At 46.4% G+C, this 18,387-nt stretch overlaps 1 protein-coding gene across 1 annotated transcript in view; it reads right to left on the bottom strand.

Annotated features, from left to right (window-relative positions):
• Nucleotides 1-2,425: 2,425 nt before the first annotated feature.
• LOC137537031 (zinc finger protein 420-like) overlaps nucleotides 2,426-18,387 on the bottom strand; it is a 39,164-nt gene continuing 23,202 nt past the window's right edge. The window contains exons 8-10 of the mRNA XM_068259186.1: nucleotides 13,469-13,566; nucleotides 8,627-8,759; nucleotides 2,426-5,655 (exon numbers count right to left, since the gene is read on the bottom strand). Coding sequence (XP_068115287.1) covers nucleotides 4,811-5,655; nucleotides 8,627-8,759; nucleotides 13,469-13,566 — 1,076 coding nt within the window. The 3' untranslated portion in view covers nucleotides 2,426-4,810. The remainder of the gene's footprint in view (nucleotides 5,656-8,626; nucleotides 8,760-13,468; nucleotides 13,567-18,387) is intronic.

Raw genomic sequence — 18,387 nt, 5'->3', positions numbered from 1 at the left:
ATGCTAACCTAGAAATAAAAAACACATGTATAAGTAGATAAATGCTACTTCTACTTACAAAACCAATGTATTGTGCTATTCACGTAATGATTCCTGTGAATTTTATAAAGGAAAAGCAGAAAATCCTATTCTAGGCAGTGGCCATCTTGCCAAGCTAATGCTGACATCATATCCTCCCTGAGGGCTGGTGCACACTACAAGGGCTTTTTAAACGCTAGTGATTTTAAAAACTCTTGCCAATGTAATGCTATGGGGATTTTTACAAAATCACATCTCTCCAGTGTGCACAAACACATAGGATAACATTAGCAAGAGCTTTTAAAATCCCAAAGCACTCATAAAAGCTCTTGTAGTGTGCACCAGCCCTGAGTCTTGTTCTCCCCCCTCCCTTTTCTTGCTCATTGTGTATTCATTGCCCTCCTCCCAGAGTCTTCAGACACTCCCACTGAGGTGTATACTAACAACTGCACTGTCTTTTTTCTATTTACACATTCAATCACTGAGTCACCTAAGCCTTGCTTGTAAACACAAGTGATCAGAGGGTGTTTCTGATAAGCAGTTAGGCAGGGAAATAAATGGAAGAGGAGGAATATATTACAGATAAGAACTCCCAGCATTCAACGGTTTGGCACTATGGCCAGTGCTTTAAAGTATGTGATAACGCCAAACCATAACAGCAGAAAAAGGTTTGCAAGTTTTGAATGCAGGATTAGCATCTTTATCACTTAATACACTCAGACCAGTTGCTGTTGAAATTTGATTTTTATGGAGACAATACCGCTTTAAGCAGCTTTAGCGAAGAGCCAATTTCGTTATGCCCCCCCCCCCCCCCCCCCCCCGTCCTGACATATAATGTTGGAATTACCTTCGGGGAGGGTACAAAAGGTGCTGCCACCTGTGCCTCATTTTTCTTTCCTCTCACCTCCTCCCAGCATGCCTCATGTTTCTTTCCTCTCTCTCTCTCCTACCAGCATGCCTCATGTTTCTTCCATCTCTCAACTCCCCCAGCATGCCTCATGTACCTTTCAAGCAGAATTTGACATCTTACCGTTCACTAATTTGCTCACTAAATTAAGTTCATTTTGGCCCAGTACAGCTTTATACTGTGTGGGCGGGCTGGGAGGCCGTTTCTATTCTGGAACACACGTGTGTGTACGTGTGTGTGTGTGTGTGTGTGTGTGTGTGTGTGTGTGTACGTGTGTGTGTGTGTGTACGTGTACGTGTGTGTGTGTACGTGTGTGTGTGTGTGTGTGTACATGTGTGTGTGTGGGGGGGGGGGGGGGGGGGAAGGCCATTTCTTTGTTTCTATGCTGGACCCCCCTGTTATTCGGGGGGGGGGGGGGCTGGGAGTCTGTTTCTATTTTTTTGTTATTAAGAAAGCTGTATTAAACTCAAGTTAAACAATGAACAAGCATTAGGGAGGCTGTTTCTATGCTGGATACCCTGTTCTGTTTGTGGAGGCTTGGAGGCTGTTGAGGGACCTTTGCCTCCTCCTCAGTTCGGCTTGGTTAGCATTCACCAGCACTCCAATTTTGACTCCCAATGTCACACGATATGCATCAGGAGCCAATGGAGGGACGCTGGTGCACAACCAAGTGAACCGCACTGAGAGGCAGATGAAGGTCCTGGCACTTGAATATGTATGTGCATATTTTTGCCACAGCTCTCTATATATGCATATAGGGGAGAGAGAGTGAGGCAGGAACCCTTGGTGGGGGTGGGGGTAAGTGGAGAGATGCTGCCTGTCCTGGTAGGAAAGGGGCACACTGGTTACTGGCCAAAATAATTACCAAAAGACAGGGGATAGATATTGCACATCCTGACTACAGGCATGGGTGGTGGTGGGGGTTGTAGGGATTAGATACAGGCTGTACTGCTCACTAAGGGGGGGGGGGGGGGGAACAAATACTGTCCACACTGTGGTGGGAAGGATAACTGCTGCACTTCGGGACCTGAAGGGGTTAATGGCTGCAATACTTTATGCAATGCTGCTGTTAACCTGTCGTGGTAACTAAATGCAGCCTTTAACTTTCCCAGTTCAACTGCTTTTCGAGCAAAGCAGGAAAACCAGAGAGCACTATATCTATAGAGCAATATGGACCCTCACTGTGCATATCTAGAGATATGAAACAATTGTACATTCCAAAATAGAAAAAAGGATCTCACAACGAACCAGTGGGTCAAAATACAAAAATCGATAATCTTTATTACATGCTTATACTAGTGATAAAACATCACAAACAGCAAACGACGAACAACACTACAAATGGGAAGACAAGATAAAAATGGGAGGCAATAATCAGAGCAATAATCTTCAGCAGGTATATATGGATAAAGTGCAGAGTGATGCAACAGGGAGAATACAATTGATTAATAGCAGCAACGGTAGTACAAAAAAAAAAATTATAAAAAAAAAAGTGCTATGTGCATAATCAATATAATTTCATATATCAATTATTCCATACAAATCTATGTGCATTAAAATCAAAAAGGATCCACACCAACAAAGTAAAATCTACGAACAAAGTGAACTGTGCAAAAATAAACAGTACAATATGCAAAATACAATATACATCAATTTATGACAGAAGCCAGCAAAAGCCTTTTAAAAGCCGCTATGGTGAAAGAGCCTGTTTGGATCTGAGCACCGGATATCTAAGGACAATATGTGCAAAAACGCCATAATACCTTCTCCCCCGCCCCAAAGCACCGCAGGCAGCCCAGAAGGCCTAACACGTGTGTCGTGGGACACCCGCTTCCTTTAAGACCACCAACTGATTTTCAAGTCAGGAAAATTCTGTGTACAGGGGCTGAGAGGCTGTTTCTATGCTGGACCCCCTGTTATTCTGTGTGTGGGGGCTGGGAGGCTGTTTCTATGCCAGTCCCCCTGTTATTCTGTGTGTGGGGGCTGGGAGGCTGTTTCTATGCTGGACCCCCTGTTATTCTGTGTGTGGAGGCCATTTCTATGCAGGTCCCCTTGTTATTTTGTTTGTGGGGGCCAGGAGGCAGTTTCTATAATGGACCCCTGTTTTTCTGTGTGTGGGGGCTGGGAGACTGTTTCTATGATGGACCCCCTCTTCCACCACACCCCCATGTGCACAGTGGAATGCACATAACTATTCCACCACCAGGCAATATTACCTTTGCCTCCTCTTCAGTGTGGCTTGGTCAGCATGACCCAGCCTCCCCAATTTTGACACCCAATGTCACATGATATGCAGGAGCCAATGGAGAGACGCTGGCACACAACCAAGTGAACCGCATTGAAAGGCAGATGAACAGATGAAGGTCCCGGCCCTTGAATATGCATGTGCGTATATTTGCCACAGCTCTGTATATATGCACATGGGGGGGAAAGGGAGAGAAAGACTGAGGAAGGAACCCTTGGTGGGGGTAAGTGAAGATACTGTCTGTCCTGTGGAGAGACGAGCACGCTGACTACTGGCGTAACGGATTACCAAAAGAGAGGGGATAGGTATCGGACATCCTGATTACAAACCGGGGGTGGTTGAAGGGATTATATGCAGGCTGTACTCCTCACTAAGGGGGGAGGGGGAACAGACAGGGTACATTGCACTGGGGAGGGGGTGGGATGGATAACTGCTGCACTTGGGAACCTCAAGGGGATAATGGCTGCAATACTGTATGCAATGCAGCTGTTAACCCGTCCTGGTCCCTAAATGCAGCTAATAACTTTCCTGGGTAAACTGTTTTTCGAGTCAGGAAAAAATTGCAGCTGAAGAGGGTTAAATATTGAAGGGTTGGCTTATAGTGGGGGATATATATGGTAAAGGCAAGCTAATAACCCCTTCAGTACGCTGTGTGTGAGAAATGTGCCTGGAAATGTGAGCTCTCAGCAGCTGTCAGCTACCAGGATCAGCCACATATATGGCTCCTCTCTGTGTGGCTTTATAAGACTGACTCTTCACATCACACAGCAGAGTAGTGCCTCCCTCTGCCGCCTGCAGCACAATGGGGAACTCTGACACTGACTCTCAATACAGCCGGCTCTCCTAAAGTCTTTGTAGAAGAGGAGAGTCACATTTGGGCACACACTAAAGTAACTTCTCTGGGGCATTTGTGCAGAGTTTGCAGCCTGTGTGACAGCAGAAGTAACAGGCAGAGGTGTGTGATTTGTGCCATACTGTCTGCTCTGAGGGGAAAGCTGTGCAGGAAAGCAGTGACCGCTGACTGCTGGAGCAGCTAACTGAGGGAGGAGACAGCAGTAGAGAGCCATCACCCACTGTACACTGCTGATCCTAGGGAGACAAGAGGTGCTGCTAGCTGACATTTATTCTAGGCATACTGGTCACACAAAGTATATAGAGAAGCTTTTACAGGCCTGCTATGAGACTTCCTCCCGTGAGGAGCTAAAAACATTACAAATTTCACTACCACAGTCCTTTAAGGGTAGTTATATAGTAGTTACAAATATCATGGTCCTTTAAGGGTAATGTTAAAGGAGAACTGTAGTGAGAGGTATATGGAGGCTGCCATATTCATTTCCTTTTAAGCAATACCAGTTGCCTGGCTATTCAGCTAATCCTCTGCATCGAATACTTTCAGCCATAGGCCCTGAACAAGCATGCAGCAGATCAGGTGTTTCTGACAAATTTAGACAGATATGACCAGATTAGCTGCATGCTTGTTTCTGGTGTGATTCAGACACATCTTTAGGCAAATATACCATCAGGGCTGCCAGGCAACTGGTATTGCTTAAAAGGAAATAAATATGGCAGCCTCCATATCCCTCTCACTACAGTTCTCCTTTAAGTGCCCACATCTATCCTGAGAAATGCCTCTGTAAATGTCAAAGGGAATGTCTCTTATAATGTGAAACTAGAGTCTTTTTCCTAGTAAAACATTTCCCACACTCTGAACATGAGTAAGGACGCTCGCCTGTGTGAATCCTCTGGTGCATCCGAAGGCTTGAGCCACAAGAGAATTTTTTTCCACATTCTGAACACGAGTAAGGACGCTCTCCTGTGTGAGTCTTCTGGTGCCTCTGAAGGTTTGAGCTTCTAGAGAATTTTTTCCCACACTCTGAACATGAGTAAGTACGCTCTCCTGTGTGTGTTCTCTGGTGAGACTTAAGCCGTGTAATAGAAAAAAAATGTTTGCCACATTCTGAACATGAATAAGGACGCTCCCGAGTGTGAATTTTCAGGTGACGTTGAAGGTGTTCATTACGAAAGAAAGGTTTCCCACATTCTGAACATGAATAATTCCAGTGTTCTCCATGGCTTCTTTGGTGTTGACGAAATAATTTATGACGATGGAAACGTTTCCCACACTCTGAACAAGAAAAGGGCTGCAGCTCTTTGTGACTACTTTGGTGCTTAACAAGGTCCCAATAAGAAATAAAAGATTTATCACAAAACAGACATGAATGTTTCTTGTTGCCTTCACTTGTTACAGTATCTGCCGTACTGGAAGATTCCTGAGAATGACCCCAATCATTCGCTATGCCAGCAGTGTGCACACCTGGAGGGATATTTGGGGTAACAGGATGTGACCCTCCAGAAGCTTCCTGATGATTGGAGGGAATGGCGGAAATTCCTGGTGTAATCTGTATGCTGCCATTATCTTCTACATTACAAGGAGGAGGTACAAGAAAGTGTCCCTCTGACCTGTTCCCAATATTGTCTCCACCTGCTGGGAGAAGAGGATAAAAGTTGGGGGTGAAATTGCACCCTACAGGAGGAAAAACACAAAGACAACAGGAGCCTTAAAGGTGCAGTAGGTCACAGTAGTGGAAAAATATTGTAAGAATGAAGGTAGATTATACTCTCAAAGCTGGGTTGCAGAAGGGCAACCAACCACTGTTGGCAGGTGGAGATGTATAAACCCGACTCCACTCAAATACCAGGCAGAGCTGGTCGGACTGTTTTGATTAAAAAAAAAAAAAAAAACCCTCCTCAAGTGACCAGTAAATGGTTCAAGAGGGATGGTTCCCTTCCAAAAGGAAGGTGACGGCACAAGATATAGGGGAAAGAGGCGTCCAGGAGTTAAAAAATACTTTAAAAACAAATAAAATGAAAAAAGGTGAGGTGGCTTACCTCAAGAAAGACAAACTCATTTAATAGAACAGTTTTTATTGCACTGGCAATGCTTTTCATGGGTACTTGTCCACTTCCTCAGGCCAAATAGTTGTGCCAAGCAGTACTAGTAGCCGCAGATAAGGCACCTCATCTGCGGCTACTAGTACTGCTTGGCACAAGTATTTGGCCTGAGGAAGTGGACAAGTACCCATGAAAAGCATTGCCAGTGCAATAAAAACTGTTCTATTAAATTAGTTTGTCTTCCTTGAGCTAAGCCACCTCACTTTTTATTTTATTTGTTTCTAAAGTATTTTATAACTCCTGGACGCCTCTTTCCCCTATATCTTGTGCTGGAAGTAGAGTGAAAGTACATGTTACCTGCTGATGTCAGAGGCCTCGCTACACATTAAAGCAAAGTTCTAATTGGCCCCAAACTGCACATAAGTAATGTCCCCCTCTGTCATGGCTGACATGCATAACTGACTGAGTTCTCCTCTAACTCACACACCAGGCCAGAGTTTCCCTGTAAATGGTGACTCCGAAAGTCGAGACCTCTACATATTCCAAACATCAGACCTCACCCAAATGCCAAATACCATATATAGATAAGCTTCAAAGGGTTTCTCTGCACTATTATTGCACCAGACACACATTGACTATGCGATACAATACACACTCATAGCAGACCTAGTGCTCAGAGTCTATGGTGACCTAACAGTTACTGTACATACTCGACTATAAACTACATTTTTTTCTTTTGGTCCTAAAATGCCCACCATTAACTCTCGGTTTACACTAAGGTCAGCGTACTGGGTGTGAGGAGGGGGCGGGGTCTGACTTCTTCCCTCCCTCCCTCAGCTACGGTCCCTATTAGAGATGTAGCGAACGGTTCCCAAACCGTTCGCCGGCGAACATCTCTCAATACATGGGGCTTTTACTACTTCCGGGTCGCTCTGACCCGGAGTAGTACGCCTGCGCTGCCCGGCAAAGCGCGTCCTAGATCGCGCTCCTGTTGCCGGGCACTCTCTGCGCATGTGCGTGACGTCATGAACGACGTCACGCACATGCGCAGAGAGTGCCCGGCAACAGGAGCGCGATCTAGGACGCGCTTCGCCGGGCAGCGCAGGCGTACTACTCCGGGTCAGAGCGACCCGGAAGTAGTAAAAGCCCCAGAGATGTTCGCCGAGCGAACAGTTCGCAACATCTCTAGTCCCTATCCCTCCCTGCATCCTCTCATAACAGAGCAGTGGCAGTGGAGGTGCTTCAAGAACAGTCTCACCTAATCCAGCACTGGTACTTCCATCCGATCTGTTCTCCAGTTATACTGAGAAATGGAGATGGGCCTTTCATATGGTGTACAGTATCTCCTCATGTGTTGGTGCTACGATGGTATACTGAGGAATGGAGATGGGCCTTTCATATGGTGTACAGTATCTCCTACTCATTTGTTGGTGCTATGATGTTATACTGCGGAATGGAGATGGGCCTTTCATATGGTGTACAGTATCTCCTCATTTGTTGGTGCTATGATGTTATACTGAGGAATGAAGATGGACCTTTCATATGGTGTACAGTATCTCCTCCTCATTTGTTGGTACTATGTTATACTGAGGAATGGAGATGGGCCTTTCATATGGTGTACAGTATCTCCTCCTCATTTGTTGGTGCTGTGATGTTCTACTGAGGAATGAAGATGGGCCTTTCATATGGTGTACAGTATCTCCTCCTCATTTGTTGGTGCTGTGATGTTCTACTGAGGAATGAAGATGGGCCTTTCATATGGTGTACAGTATCTCCTCCTCATTTGTTGGTGCTATGATGTTATACTGAGGAATGGAGATGGGCCTTTCATATGGTGTACAGTCTCTTCGCATTTGTTGGGGAACATATTATATTGAGGCTTCTAAAATGTAATTTCACTCACCGCACGAGAGCAGACACATTTAAGGTGGGTTCTGACAAGAGGTGTGCATGCTTGGTAGAGGGAAGATGCTTGTTGTGGTGAGTAGTGAGCAGTGAAGTGGTGGAGTCCAGACTGTGCATGAGGACTCCTGTCATATGTTTGCCTGTATAGTAAAAAAGGACAGTGGCCTCAATTCATGGAGCTTTATCAAACACTTTATCATATTTTTGATAATTTACCTCATGGTTAAAATCGAATTTTGAATTCACTAAGGTGTTATATATTTATTGAACGTTTTATCGTTAAAACATTCGATAAATATATAACACCTTAGTGAATTCAAAATTAGGTTTTACCCCTGAAGTAAATTATCAAACGTTTGATAAAGCTCCGTGAATTGAGGCCAGTGAGAGGAATTTTATAACCTTACAGGACACTCCCTCATGTGAAGATCTGCTGATTCTACCATTGCCAGTCACTATATATATATATATATATATATATATATATATATATATATATATATATATATATATATATATATATATATATATATATATATATATATATATATATATATATATATATATATATATATATATATATATATATATATATATATATATATACTCAGATGAAGAATGAAAATGTAAAAAATAAGCATATAACATTCATTGCTTACCTGTGCAGATATATACAGATGATTTTTCTGCTTTGAGATTTGTCATCACATCACCCTCCTGCTGATCACTCCTCACACATGTCTCCTCTGCTTCTTCTTTAATCTCACATTTTACATCAATCCGTTCCTCACACTACAGCCACAAAACACAGAGAATGACATCTTAAAAGACTTTCCTATTGCTTCAGGTATGCTTTAAAGCAGGGGTCCCCAACCTTTTCCGGCCCGGGGACCACTTTTTGACCAAATTTTTCTCCGCGGGGGGTGTAGCGTCCTAGTGGACAGCATCGTGCACAGCGGGTTACCGGGGGGGGGGGGGGGGGCATAGCTAGCATAGTTGCCCCAGTATAGGAAGTTTAGTTGCCCAAGTATGGCTAGTACAGTTACCCCAGTATAGCTAGTATAGTGCCCAGTAAAGCAAATATAGTGCCCAGTATAGGTAGGTAGTGCCCCAGTATAGCTAGTATAGTGCCCAGTGTTGGTAGGTAGTACCCCAGTATAGCTAGTATAGTGCCCAGTGTTGGTAGGTAGTGCCCCAGTATAGCTAGTAAAGTGCCCAGTATAGCTAGTATGCCCCAGTATAGGTAGTATAGTGCCCCAGTATAGTTATTATGCCCCAGTATAGCTAGTATAGTGCCCAGTTTAGCTAGTATAGCTAGTATAGTGCCCCAGTATAGCTAGTAGTGCCCCAGTACAGCCAGTATAGTGCCCCAGTATAGCTAGTAGTGCCCCAGTATAGCTAGTAGTGCCCCAGTATAGCTAGTAGTGCCCCAGTACAGCCAGTATAGTGCCCAGTATAGCCAGTATAGTGCCCCAGTATAGCTAGTATAGTGCCCCAGTATAGCTAGTATAGTGCCCCAGTATAGCTAGTATAGTGCCCCAGTATAGCGCCCCAGTATAGGTAGTAGTGCCCCAATATAGCTAGTAGTGCCCCAGTACAGCCAGTATAGTGCCCCAGTATAGCCAGTATAGTGCCCCAGTATAGCCAGTATAGTGCCCCAATATAGCTAGTAGTGCCCCAGTACAGCCAGTATAGTGCCCCAGTATAGCCAGTATAGTGCCCCAATATAGCTAGTAGTGCCCCAGTACAGCCAGTATAGTGCCCAGTATAGCGCCCCAGTATAGTACCCAAGTATAGCGCCCCAGTATAAGAGCCCCAGTATAGTGCCCCAGTATAGCTAGTAGTGCCCCAGTACAGCCAGTATAGTGCCCCAGTATAGCCAGTATAGTGCCCCAGTATAGCCAGTATAGTGCCCCAGTATAGCGCCCCAGTATAGCCAGTATAGTGCCCCAGTATAGCTAGTATAGTGCCCCAGTATAGCTAGTATAGTGCCCCAGTATAGCTAGTATAGTGCCCCAGTATAGCTAGTATAGTGCCCCAGTATAGCTAGTATAGTGCCCCAGTATAGCTAGTATAGTGCCCCAGTATAGCCAGTATAGTGCCCCAGTATAGCCAGTATAGTGCCCAGTATAAGAGCCCCAGTATAGTGCCCCAGTATAGCTAGTAGTGCCCCAGTATAGCCAGTATAGTGCCCCAGTATAGCTAGTAGTGCCCCAGTACAGCCAGTATAGTGCCCAGTATAGCGCCCCAGTATAGTACCCAAGTATAGCTAGTATAGTGCCCCAGTATAAGAGCCCCAGTATAGTGCCCCAGTATAGCTAGTAGTGCCCCAGTACAGCCAGTATAGTGCCCCAGTACAGCCAGTATAGTGCCCCAGTACAGCCAGCCCAGTACAGCCAGTATAGTGCCCCAGTACAGCCAGTATAGTGCCCCAGTACAGCCAGTATAGTGCCCCAGTACAGCCAGTATAGTGCCCCAGTACAGCCAGTATAGTGCCCCAGTACAGCCAGTATAGTGCCCCAGTACAGCCAGTATAGTGCCCCAGTACAGCCAGTATAGTGCCCCAGTATAGCTAGTATAGTGCCCCAGTATAGCTAGTATAGTGCCCCAGTATAGCTAGTATAGTGCCCCAGTATAGCTAGTATAGTGCCCCAGTATAGCTAGTATAGTGCCCCAGTATAGCTAGTATAGTGCCCCAGTATAGCTAGTATAGTGCCCCAGTATAGCCAGTATAGTGCCCCAGTATAGCCAGTATAGTGCCCCAGTATAGCTAGTAGTGCCCCAGTACAGCCAGTATAGTGCCCCAATATAGCTAGTAGTGCCCCAGTACAGCCAGTATAGCGCCCCAGCATAGTACCCAAGTATAGCTAGTATAGTGCCCCAGTATAAGCGCCCCAGTATAGTGCCCAAGTATAGCCCTCCCCCCCCCCCCCCCCCCCCCCCCCCGCGGCCGCCGCTGCTGCAGTTACCTTGGCCAGCGGTGTCTTACATTCCCCTCTCTCTCTCTCGCCGGAGCGCGCCCCGCTGCTGCTGTGATGAAGAGGGAGGAAGCAGGAAGGAGAGAGCGGTTCCCATAGTAACGGCGCGCCGCTACAGGAAGCCGCTCTTTCTCTCCTGCTTTCTCCCTCTCTGTCACAGCAGCTGCAGGGCGCGCTGCTGTGACTCACACGCTGACAAGAGGGAGAGAAGGGGAATGTAAGATACCAAGCGGCCGCCAGAAATAACAGCAGCGGCGGCTGCAGAGGGGGCGGGGCGGGGGCAAGAGGACAGTCCCGCGGCCCAACTGAAAGCGTCCTGCGGACCACCAGTGGGCCGCGGACCACAGGTTGGGGATCCCTGCTTTAAAGGACTTACGAGGCCACAAAATAAATGTAATTTTACTTACCTGGGACTTCTTCCAGTCCTTAGAAATCATTTGGGTCCCTCGCCGCAGCTCCGGTTCTCTCCGGAGTCCTGATGGCAGCCTGCGCAGTACGCTCCTGGTGACTTGGGCGCACTCTTGCGTGGGGTAGGTGCCCATTCACGCATGTGCATTACTCGCCGACCTGGGGGGGGGGGGGGGGTGATCCTTACAGGCTGGTAACTGGACTCTAGAGGACTGGAGCTGCGCCAGGGGAGTCGAATGGCTTCCAAGGGCTGGAAGAAGCCCAGGTAAGCAAAACGACATTTATTTTGTGACCTTGTAAATCCTTTAACTAGATAAGGACCGCAGTGATTGAGATCTACACTCTACACTGTTTTGGTGGGCTCCTGGCTGGCAGGGCATAGATCTCAATCACTGTCCGCAGCGCGCATCCACCTTTTCCGCCGCTCCCACCCGACTATTCCACGCATCTCACAGGCTCTGCCTGTCTCTATGACAGCAGAGTCATGTGAGCCGTTCAGGAGCCGATTTCATTGGCTCCTGGCCCTGTCTTTCAATGTAAGCCGTTCCCATTGGCTTACATTGAAAAACAGGGTCAGGAGCCAATGAAAGCGGCTCCTGACCAGCTCACATGACTTAGAGACGGCAGAGTCTATGTCCTCGGGGTCCCGGCGAGCAGCGATTCGTCGGAATTCCGTCGGGATTGGACCAGCGGTCTCTGGTCCTTAAAGTGGACCCAAATTAAAAATACAAGATTTCAGAAGTAAAATCTATTTTCTAAATTATAATAATAAATAGCAGCCTTTTTTCAGCTGCATGATGACAAATATAAAATATTTTACATTTATTGGAGGAACCCCTCCCTTCCTTTCAAATTGCCGGGATTTTTCCGGCAAACTGGTGGAGTAGATGGTGTCCGGCAATGGAGGAATTGCTAATGGCTGCCCCCAGTATAACCCTAGCTATGAAAAGAGAAGGGTGAAAAGCATGCACTGAAATGCTCATAGGTTTGAAGGAGTGTTTATTTATCTTTGTATGTGTCAGAGTGGTGCAACTAAATATTTTTAATTAAAAAAAATGTTTGATTTGGGTCCGCTTTAAGTGCCCAGAGACCGCTGGTCCTTAAATGGTTAAAGATAACCTGAACTGTAAATAAAAAGTCAAAATAAACATACATGGGTCATACTTACCTCCCATGTAGTCTGCTCATCAATCTCTTTCTCCTCTCCCGCATCCTGTTTGTCCACTGTGATCGATGGAATTCTCTGTCCACCATTTTGAAAATGGCCATTACCTGAAAACAGCTCCCTGGTCAGCACACGGTTACACTGTAATATCACTCACTTGAGCCATAGGGAAACATGGACATTACCTTGCACATTCAGTTGTAACTGACAGCAGCTGATATATAACTGACAAGCAACTGGTATATTTCAGTTCTGACAAAATCATGTCAGAACTGGAAGGGATTACTGTAAGAACAAAATGGTGAGCTTCTGAGAGGAACTGAAGGGAGGCAAGTATGTAATATTAATTTGCAGCTACTTCATGTGTTTATTTTAAATAATTTTCTCAGTTCAGGTTCCCTTTAAAGCATACCTGAAGTGATTGAAGAGTTAAGATACTTACATCAGTAGTGGGAAGCCTGTCGATAGTCCAGAGGCTTCCCTGATCCTCTATGAGCTCTCCGCTCCAGCGCAGGGTCCCTCTGAGCATGTCTGAGAGAGTATTTCAACATTTTTCTCATGGCTACACCCCCATGTTTGAGCAGGGCCGTACTGAGCATGCTTGAATACGATCCGGACATGCCCAATACAGCAAAACCAGTCATGTACTGCTTTTTCTTCCAAGCATAAGCAGTTTCATGCTACTCAGCAGTTGTGAACCTCACTCACACATGCACAGTATGGCTGCACTCTTACTTGGCCAGCAGTACACCCATGGAGAAGAAGAGGGGCCCAGGCAGCAGCAATGGGCTCAGGAAGGATCGGGGAAGCCTCTGGACCATCCTGAGGCTTCCCACTACCTAGTTGAATATGTAACTTCTAATTTGATTTGCTTTAACGCAAAAAAAAAACAAATTATTGTATGATCTGATACAATCTCTTAAGCATATTACACCCTCAGTTCCACCTACCTTATAACAGTGGGGGTTGGTGTGATCTTCCTGTATACAATCCTGGGAATAAAGAGGACCTGTACAGCTCTTTAGTGGGTTTCTGTTACTGGATCCCTCTGTAGGAAACACACACACTGACTTAATACATTGTCTCACTGGGCTCCATTCACAAAGCATTACCGCATTCGGTAATGCTCAAAACAGCTGATTTTACCAATCACCTTTTCAAGTTACAATTTACTAAACCCATCACCGCACAGAAAATCACTGTTCCTGGCTAGTGTGGTAATTATCTCTGGAAATGTCAATTCACAAAGATTTCCGCATTCATTTACCTGCCAAAATGGTTCAGAATTTTTCTCCAGCTCACAGCAGACGATAACTGGCTCTCCCCATGCTGTGTCTGTGCGGTAACTTGACAGACAGCCTTTGGGGAGAGCCAGGCAACCAATAGGGAGAGCCACACAGCCTGCTTCTCCCTGTGATTGGATGCTATAGGGATGCCGGTGGGTCTCTCACTGTATCAAAGGAGAAGAAGCTGACAATTCTGCGGGCAAAGCTGACAATTCTGCGGGCATCCCTGCATCCATTTAGATGTGCATATTTGTATTGTACCACACAGAAGAGCTCTCCCTGGTGGCTGCAGCACATCTAAAGGGATGAAAGTATGCACAGTCTGGAAAATGTCAGAGTCACACACACAGCTCCCTGCCTGCTGCCCTGCTAGAAGGCTGGTAAGTGACACTTACCAACCAGGGCTTAGTGAATGAAGGCATGTTTGCTCAGTAAATTACTGAACTTCTGCCTCATGGGAGAAAAAAACTTTGGTGAATTTTGAAAAAAAAAAAAAAAAAAAAAAAAAAGTGTAAAATACCACAGGAAGAATTTAACCTCAAATTTATTTACCAAACTGCTTATTGTGAATAGAGCCCTATGTGTTTATCAGATGATGGGGGATCTAGGTGGACCCTCCATACTGGTCTCTGCCTTACACAACATGAAAGGTAAGAGGTTACCTGGTGATATGAGGGGAAGTTGATGCTCCATAATGGCTTCCTTGTAAAGGTCCTTCTATCTGTCTATATGCTGCCACTCCTGCATAAAGAAATAGACAGAGATACTCTGACACTTTGTAAACCTGACACACACAATGATAGTCACCACTCAGACTCATCCTTCACACAGTATGTACACACAAACCAGGGTTATAACTGAAAATCATAGACTTTCCCTTAACATCCCCACTGTCTCCTCCCATGGTAACAACAGCTCTCAAACAAGCACTACTGTACTGTTACTGCAAAAACTTTCTTAGAAACCCTGTATGCTCCATGGATTGGCGCAATGATGAGGAATGGTTACCTCCTATCTCGACGCCACACCGCCAGACCCAGCAATAGCTGCTACCTACTTCCGAATCTGCCATACAGCTTCCGGTCTGTGCGTTCCATTCTGGTATATATGCAATTTTCCCGTTACAATTGAGATCAGGTTTCCATCTTTAGGACAATACAGGAACTGCGACCACTATTATTATTCTAGTTACAGATAGCTCCATCTTGTGGTCAATATCCGAACTGCTGCCTAATTTCACTTTATTGGGCTTGATTCACTAAGGGCCCTTTTCCACTTGCAGTCGCTAGCGTTCACGCTGAACGCTAGCGATTGCTGAATCACAATTACCGGCGATTCCCCGACGTTCGCGGCCGCGATTTTGCTATGCTATGCACTGCATAGCAAAATCGTGGCAAATATCGCTCCGCCGCGCGTTCGCGTCAAAAACGAATCGCGGTAGTGGAAATGACCTACCGCGATTCCTATGTTAAAAAGCAAACCGTAGCGATTGTAAAATCGCTAGCGGTTTGCGACTTTGCGATTCGGTTTGCGCTGGTGGAAAAGGGCCCTAAGGCCCAGTGCACACCAAAACCGCTAGCAGATCCGCAATACGCTAGCGGTTTTGGGAGCTGATTTCAGAGCGATTCTAGGTATGTTTAGAGAGGTTTACCTAGCGGTTTTGGGTGCGTTTTTGTGTAGCAGATTACACATATTGTTACAGTAAAAGCTGTTACTGAACAGCTACTGTAACAAAAATGCCTGGCAAACCGCTCTGAAGTAGCGTTTTTCAGAGTGGTTTGCGTTTTTCCTATACTTTACATTGAGGACGAAACGCTTCCGAAATCCGCAAACGCTTGGCAAAAACCGCAAACCGCCGGTGTGCACCATCCCATTGCAATACATTAGACAAGCGTTTTTAAAGGCAGATGCGGCCGGCGGATAGCTACAAAAACCGCTCGGTGTGCACTGGGCCTCAGACAAATAATAGCATGCATTATCAGAGATAATGCGCCTTATCAAAGTTAACATGCTTTATCAGAGTACCATGGCAAACTTATGCCTGCTAATTGGCAATGACGAGAGCTCCACTTGTCCTGCCCTGAGCCCCTGCGGGTTCGTAGCGCTTGTTATGCTACTCTGATAAGGCATGTTAACTTTGATAAGGCGTGCTAACTCGGATAAGGCATGCTATTTGTCTTAGTGAATCAAGCCCATTGTGTGGGTTGTCATTATAATAATAATAATAATTCCAATATTTGTGGGGGATGTATGTTAATGTTAAGTCTCAATAAAGTTTGTTGTTGTTTTACTGACCATGAGGCTGATCAGACACGCAGCGCTGAGCAAGAGGGCCGCTTAGTCTGGCAGCTCCGCTGATCAGCCAACCACTTTCAGGGATATCCTGGCGGTTGGGCTGAGCATTAACACACACTTAGCAGGGATGTGCTTCTCAACGCACTCTTGTATGGGACCGAAGAGACAGGACAAGTCTGCAAACTCCTGGCAACTACTTTCTGAGGCCTTCTCCCCCGACTGAATCATCCAAGATGGCGACGCCCAAACCTTCGCGTGGAGGAGATTCTAAGCAAACTGCAGATTACGTCACCAGGTAAGTGCTGGGGTCTTGCCTGTCTGATCTCCATTAGCGAGTCTCCACTACAGTTAAAGAAGCTGATTCCAAGGCACTGGTGGGTTACGAGCTGATATAGAGACTGTACTCTCCCTCACTACAGCAATTGAACAACAATCAGTGGATACTCTTGAACAACGCTTCACCTATTTTGAGGAGGCGAACAACAGATTGACACATACAGTGGCTGAACTACAAAGCTCGATGGAGGCAGGGGCGTCTCACCCATCAGGCAAGTATAGGCGGTTGCCTGGGGCGCCATGAGGTGGTGAGGAGCCATGAGGTGGTGAGGCGCATTCCCCCGCCGCTGCTACCGTGACCATGTTTTTTTTTTATATTAAATTATCTCCCGAATCAGTCCCCGGTGCTCGGCACGCTACCATGTGCTCAGCAGTGCCTCCACCTCCACTTCTCCCCAGCCAATAGAGCAATCAATACTGCTCTTCTCTGCCAGGCTCCTTCTTTAAAGCCGTGCCCCTTCTTCTCAGTAGCCACACAGGTAAAGTGTTTACCTCGTGTGGCCCAGCCTTTAACTCCGCCCCACGCCAGTCAAACCAGGAGCCAGCGGCCAGCCAGCTTATGCCCCCGACAGTCTGACCCCCCACCTGTGTCACTGGCTGCACACAGACACTGGAGCGAGACAGCCAGGGGACAGATGCAGTCACAGAGAGAAGAATGTGATGTGTCCGTGTTGGAGCCCCGCCCCCGCACAAGACAGCAACACAGCCCGGGAGAAGGGAAGTTTCTGCTCCAGAGTAGTGATGGGAATTCCGGCTCTTTTCAGAGAATCGGCTCTTCTGAATCAGCTCCCATTAAAGAGCCGGCACTTACGGCTCTGAATCGGCTCTTCATTAAATATCACTAAACACCACTCAGAATCGGAGTAAAAGCCCCGCCCCCATGACAATTCCAGACTGCTTCTCTGACTCGGTCAATCCCTCCTGCTACTGCTCTGCTGCGCCCCATACACTCCTACAAGCTGCAAGAGGAGGACTACATCTCCCAACATGCCTCAGCGCCCTTTAATGCAGAGCAAAGCAGAGCTCTGTGGGGCGGCTGAGGCATCAGCTCTTTCAAAACTGAGAACCGGCTCTTGTCGTTCGTAGCAAAGAGCCGGCTCGTTTGCGAACGACCCATCACTACTCCAGAGATGAAAAGCTGCATGCACAGGCAAAAGAGAAGGTATGCAGGCAGGCTGCTAAGAATACTTCCTGTCCTGTGTGCAGACTCCCAGTACTGTTATAACTGCTAGAATGTGCCCTGCTCTTTTGATACTAGAGTTTTCTTTGAAAGCTGGTTAGGCTGTAGGCTGGTAAAGCTGTAAACCTGTGCTTTAGTGCTGTGCTGTCTCTCCCTCTCCCCTCTCTGTTCCTCCGCCCCCTCTTCCATCTTATGCTGTCTCTACCCCTCTCTGTTCCTCTGCACTCTCTTCCATCTTATGCTGTCTCTCCCTCTCCCCTCTGTTTCTCTGCACCCTCTTCCATCTTATGCTGTCTATCCCTCCCCCTCTCTGTTCCTCTACCCCCCTCTTACATCTTATGCTGCCTCTCCCTCTCTACTCTTTCCCTCTGCTCGGATTATGTGTATTTTCTGGTGAAACGCTTCCACATTACGATTATTTTCTGACAACGCTGCCCCATTACGATTATTTTCTGGTGAAACGCTGCTGCCCTATGATTAATTTCTGGTGAAATGATGCTGCAATAAGTGTATTTTCTGGTGAAACTCTGCCACCTTACGAATATTTTCCGGTGAACTGCTGCTGCAATAAGTGTATTTTCTGGTGAAACACTGCCACATTACGATTATTTTATGGTGAATTACGATTCTGAATTACGATAATTACTATTATTTTCTGATGAAACACTGCCGCATTATGATTATTTTCTGGTGAAACGATGCTGCATTAGGATTTTTTTTCTGGTGGGGAGGGGCTGGGGGGGGGGGGGGCGCCACAGGTTTTCTCGCCTGG

Source organism: Hyperolius riggenbachi, chromosome 10, assembly GCF_040937935.1.
Source record: "Hyperolius riggenbachi isolate aHypRig1 chromosome 10, aHypRig1.pri, whole genome shotgun sequence".
Taxonomy (NCBI): Eukaryota; Metazoa; Chordata; class Amphibia; order Anura; family Hyperoliidae; genus Hyperolius; species Hyperolius riggenbachi.
Note: the sequence above shows the minus strand (reverse complement) of the source record. Positions and strands in the feature narration are given on the sequence as shown.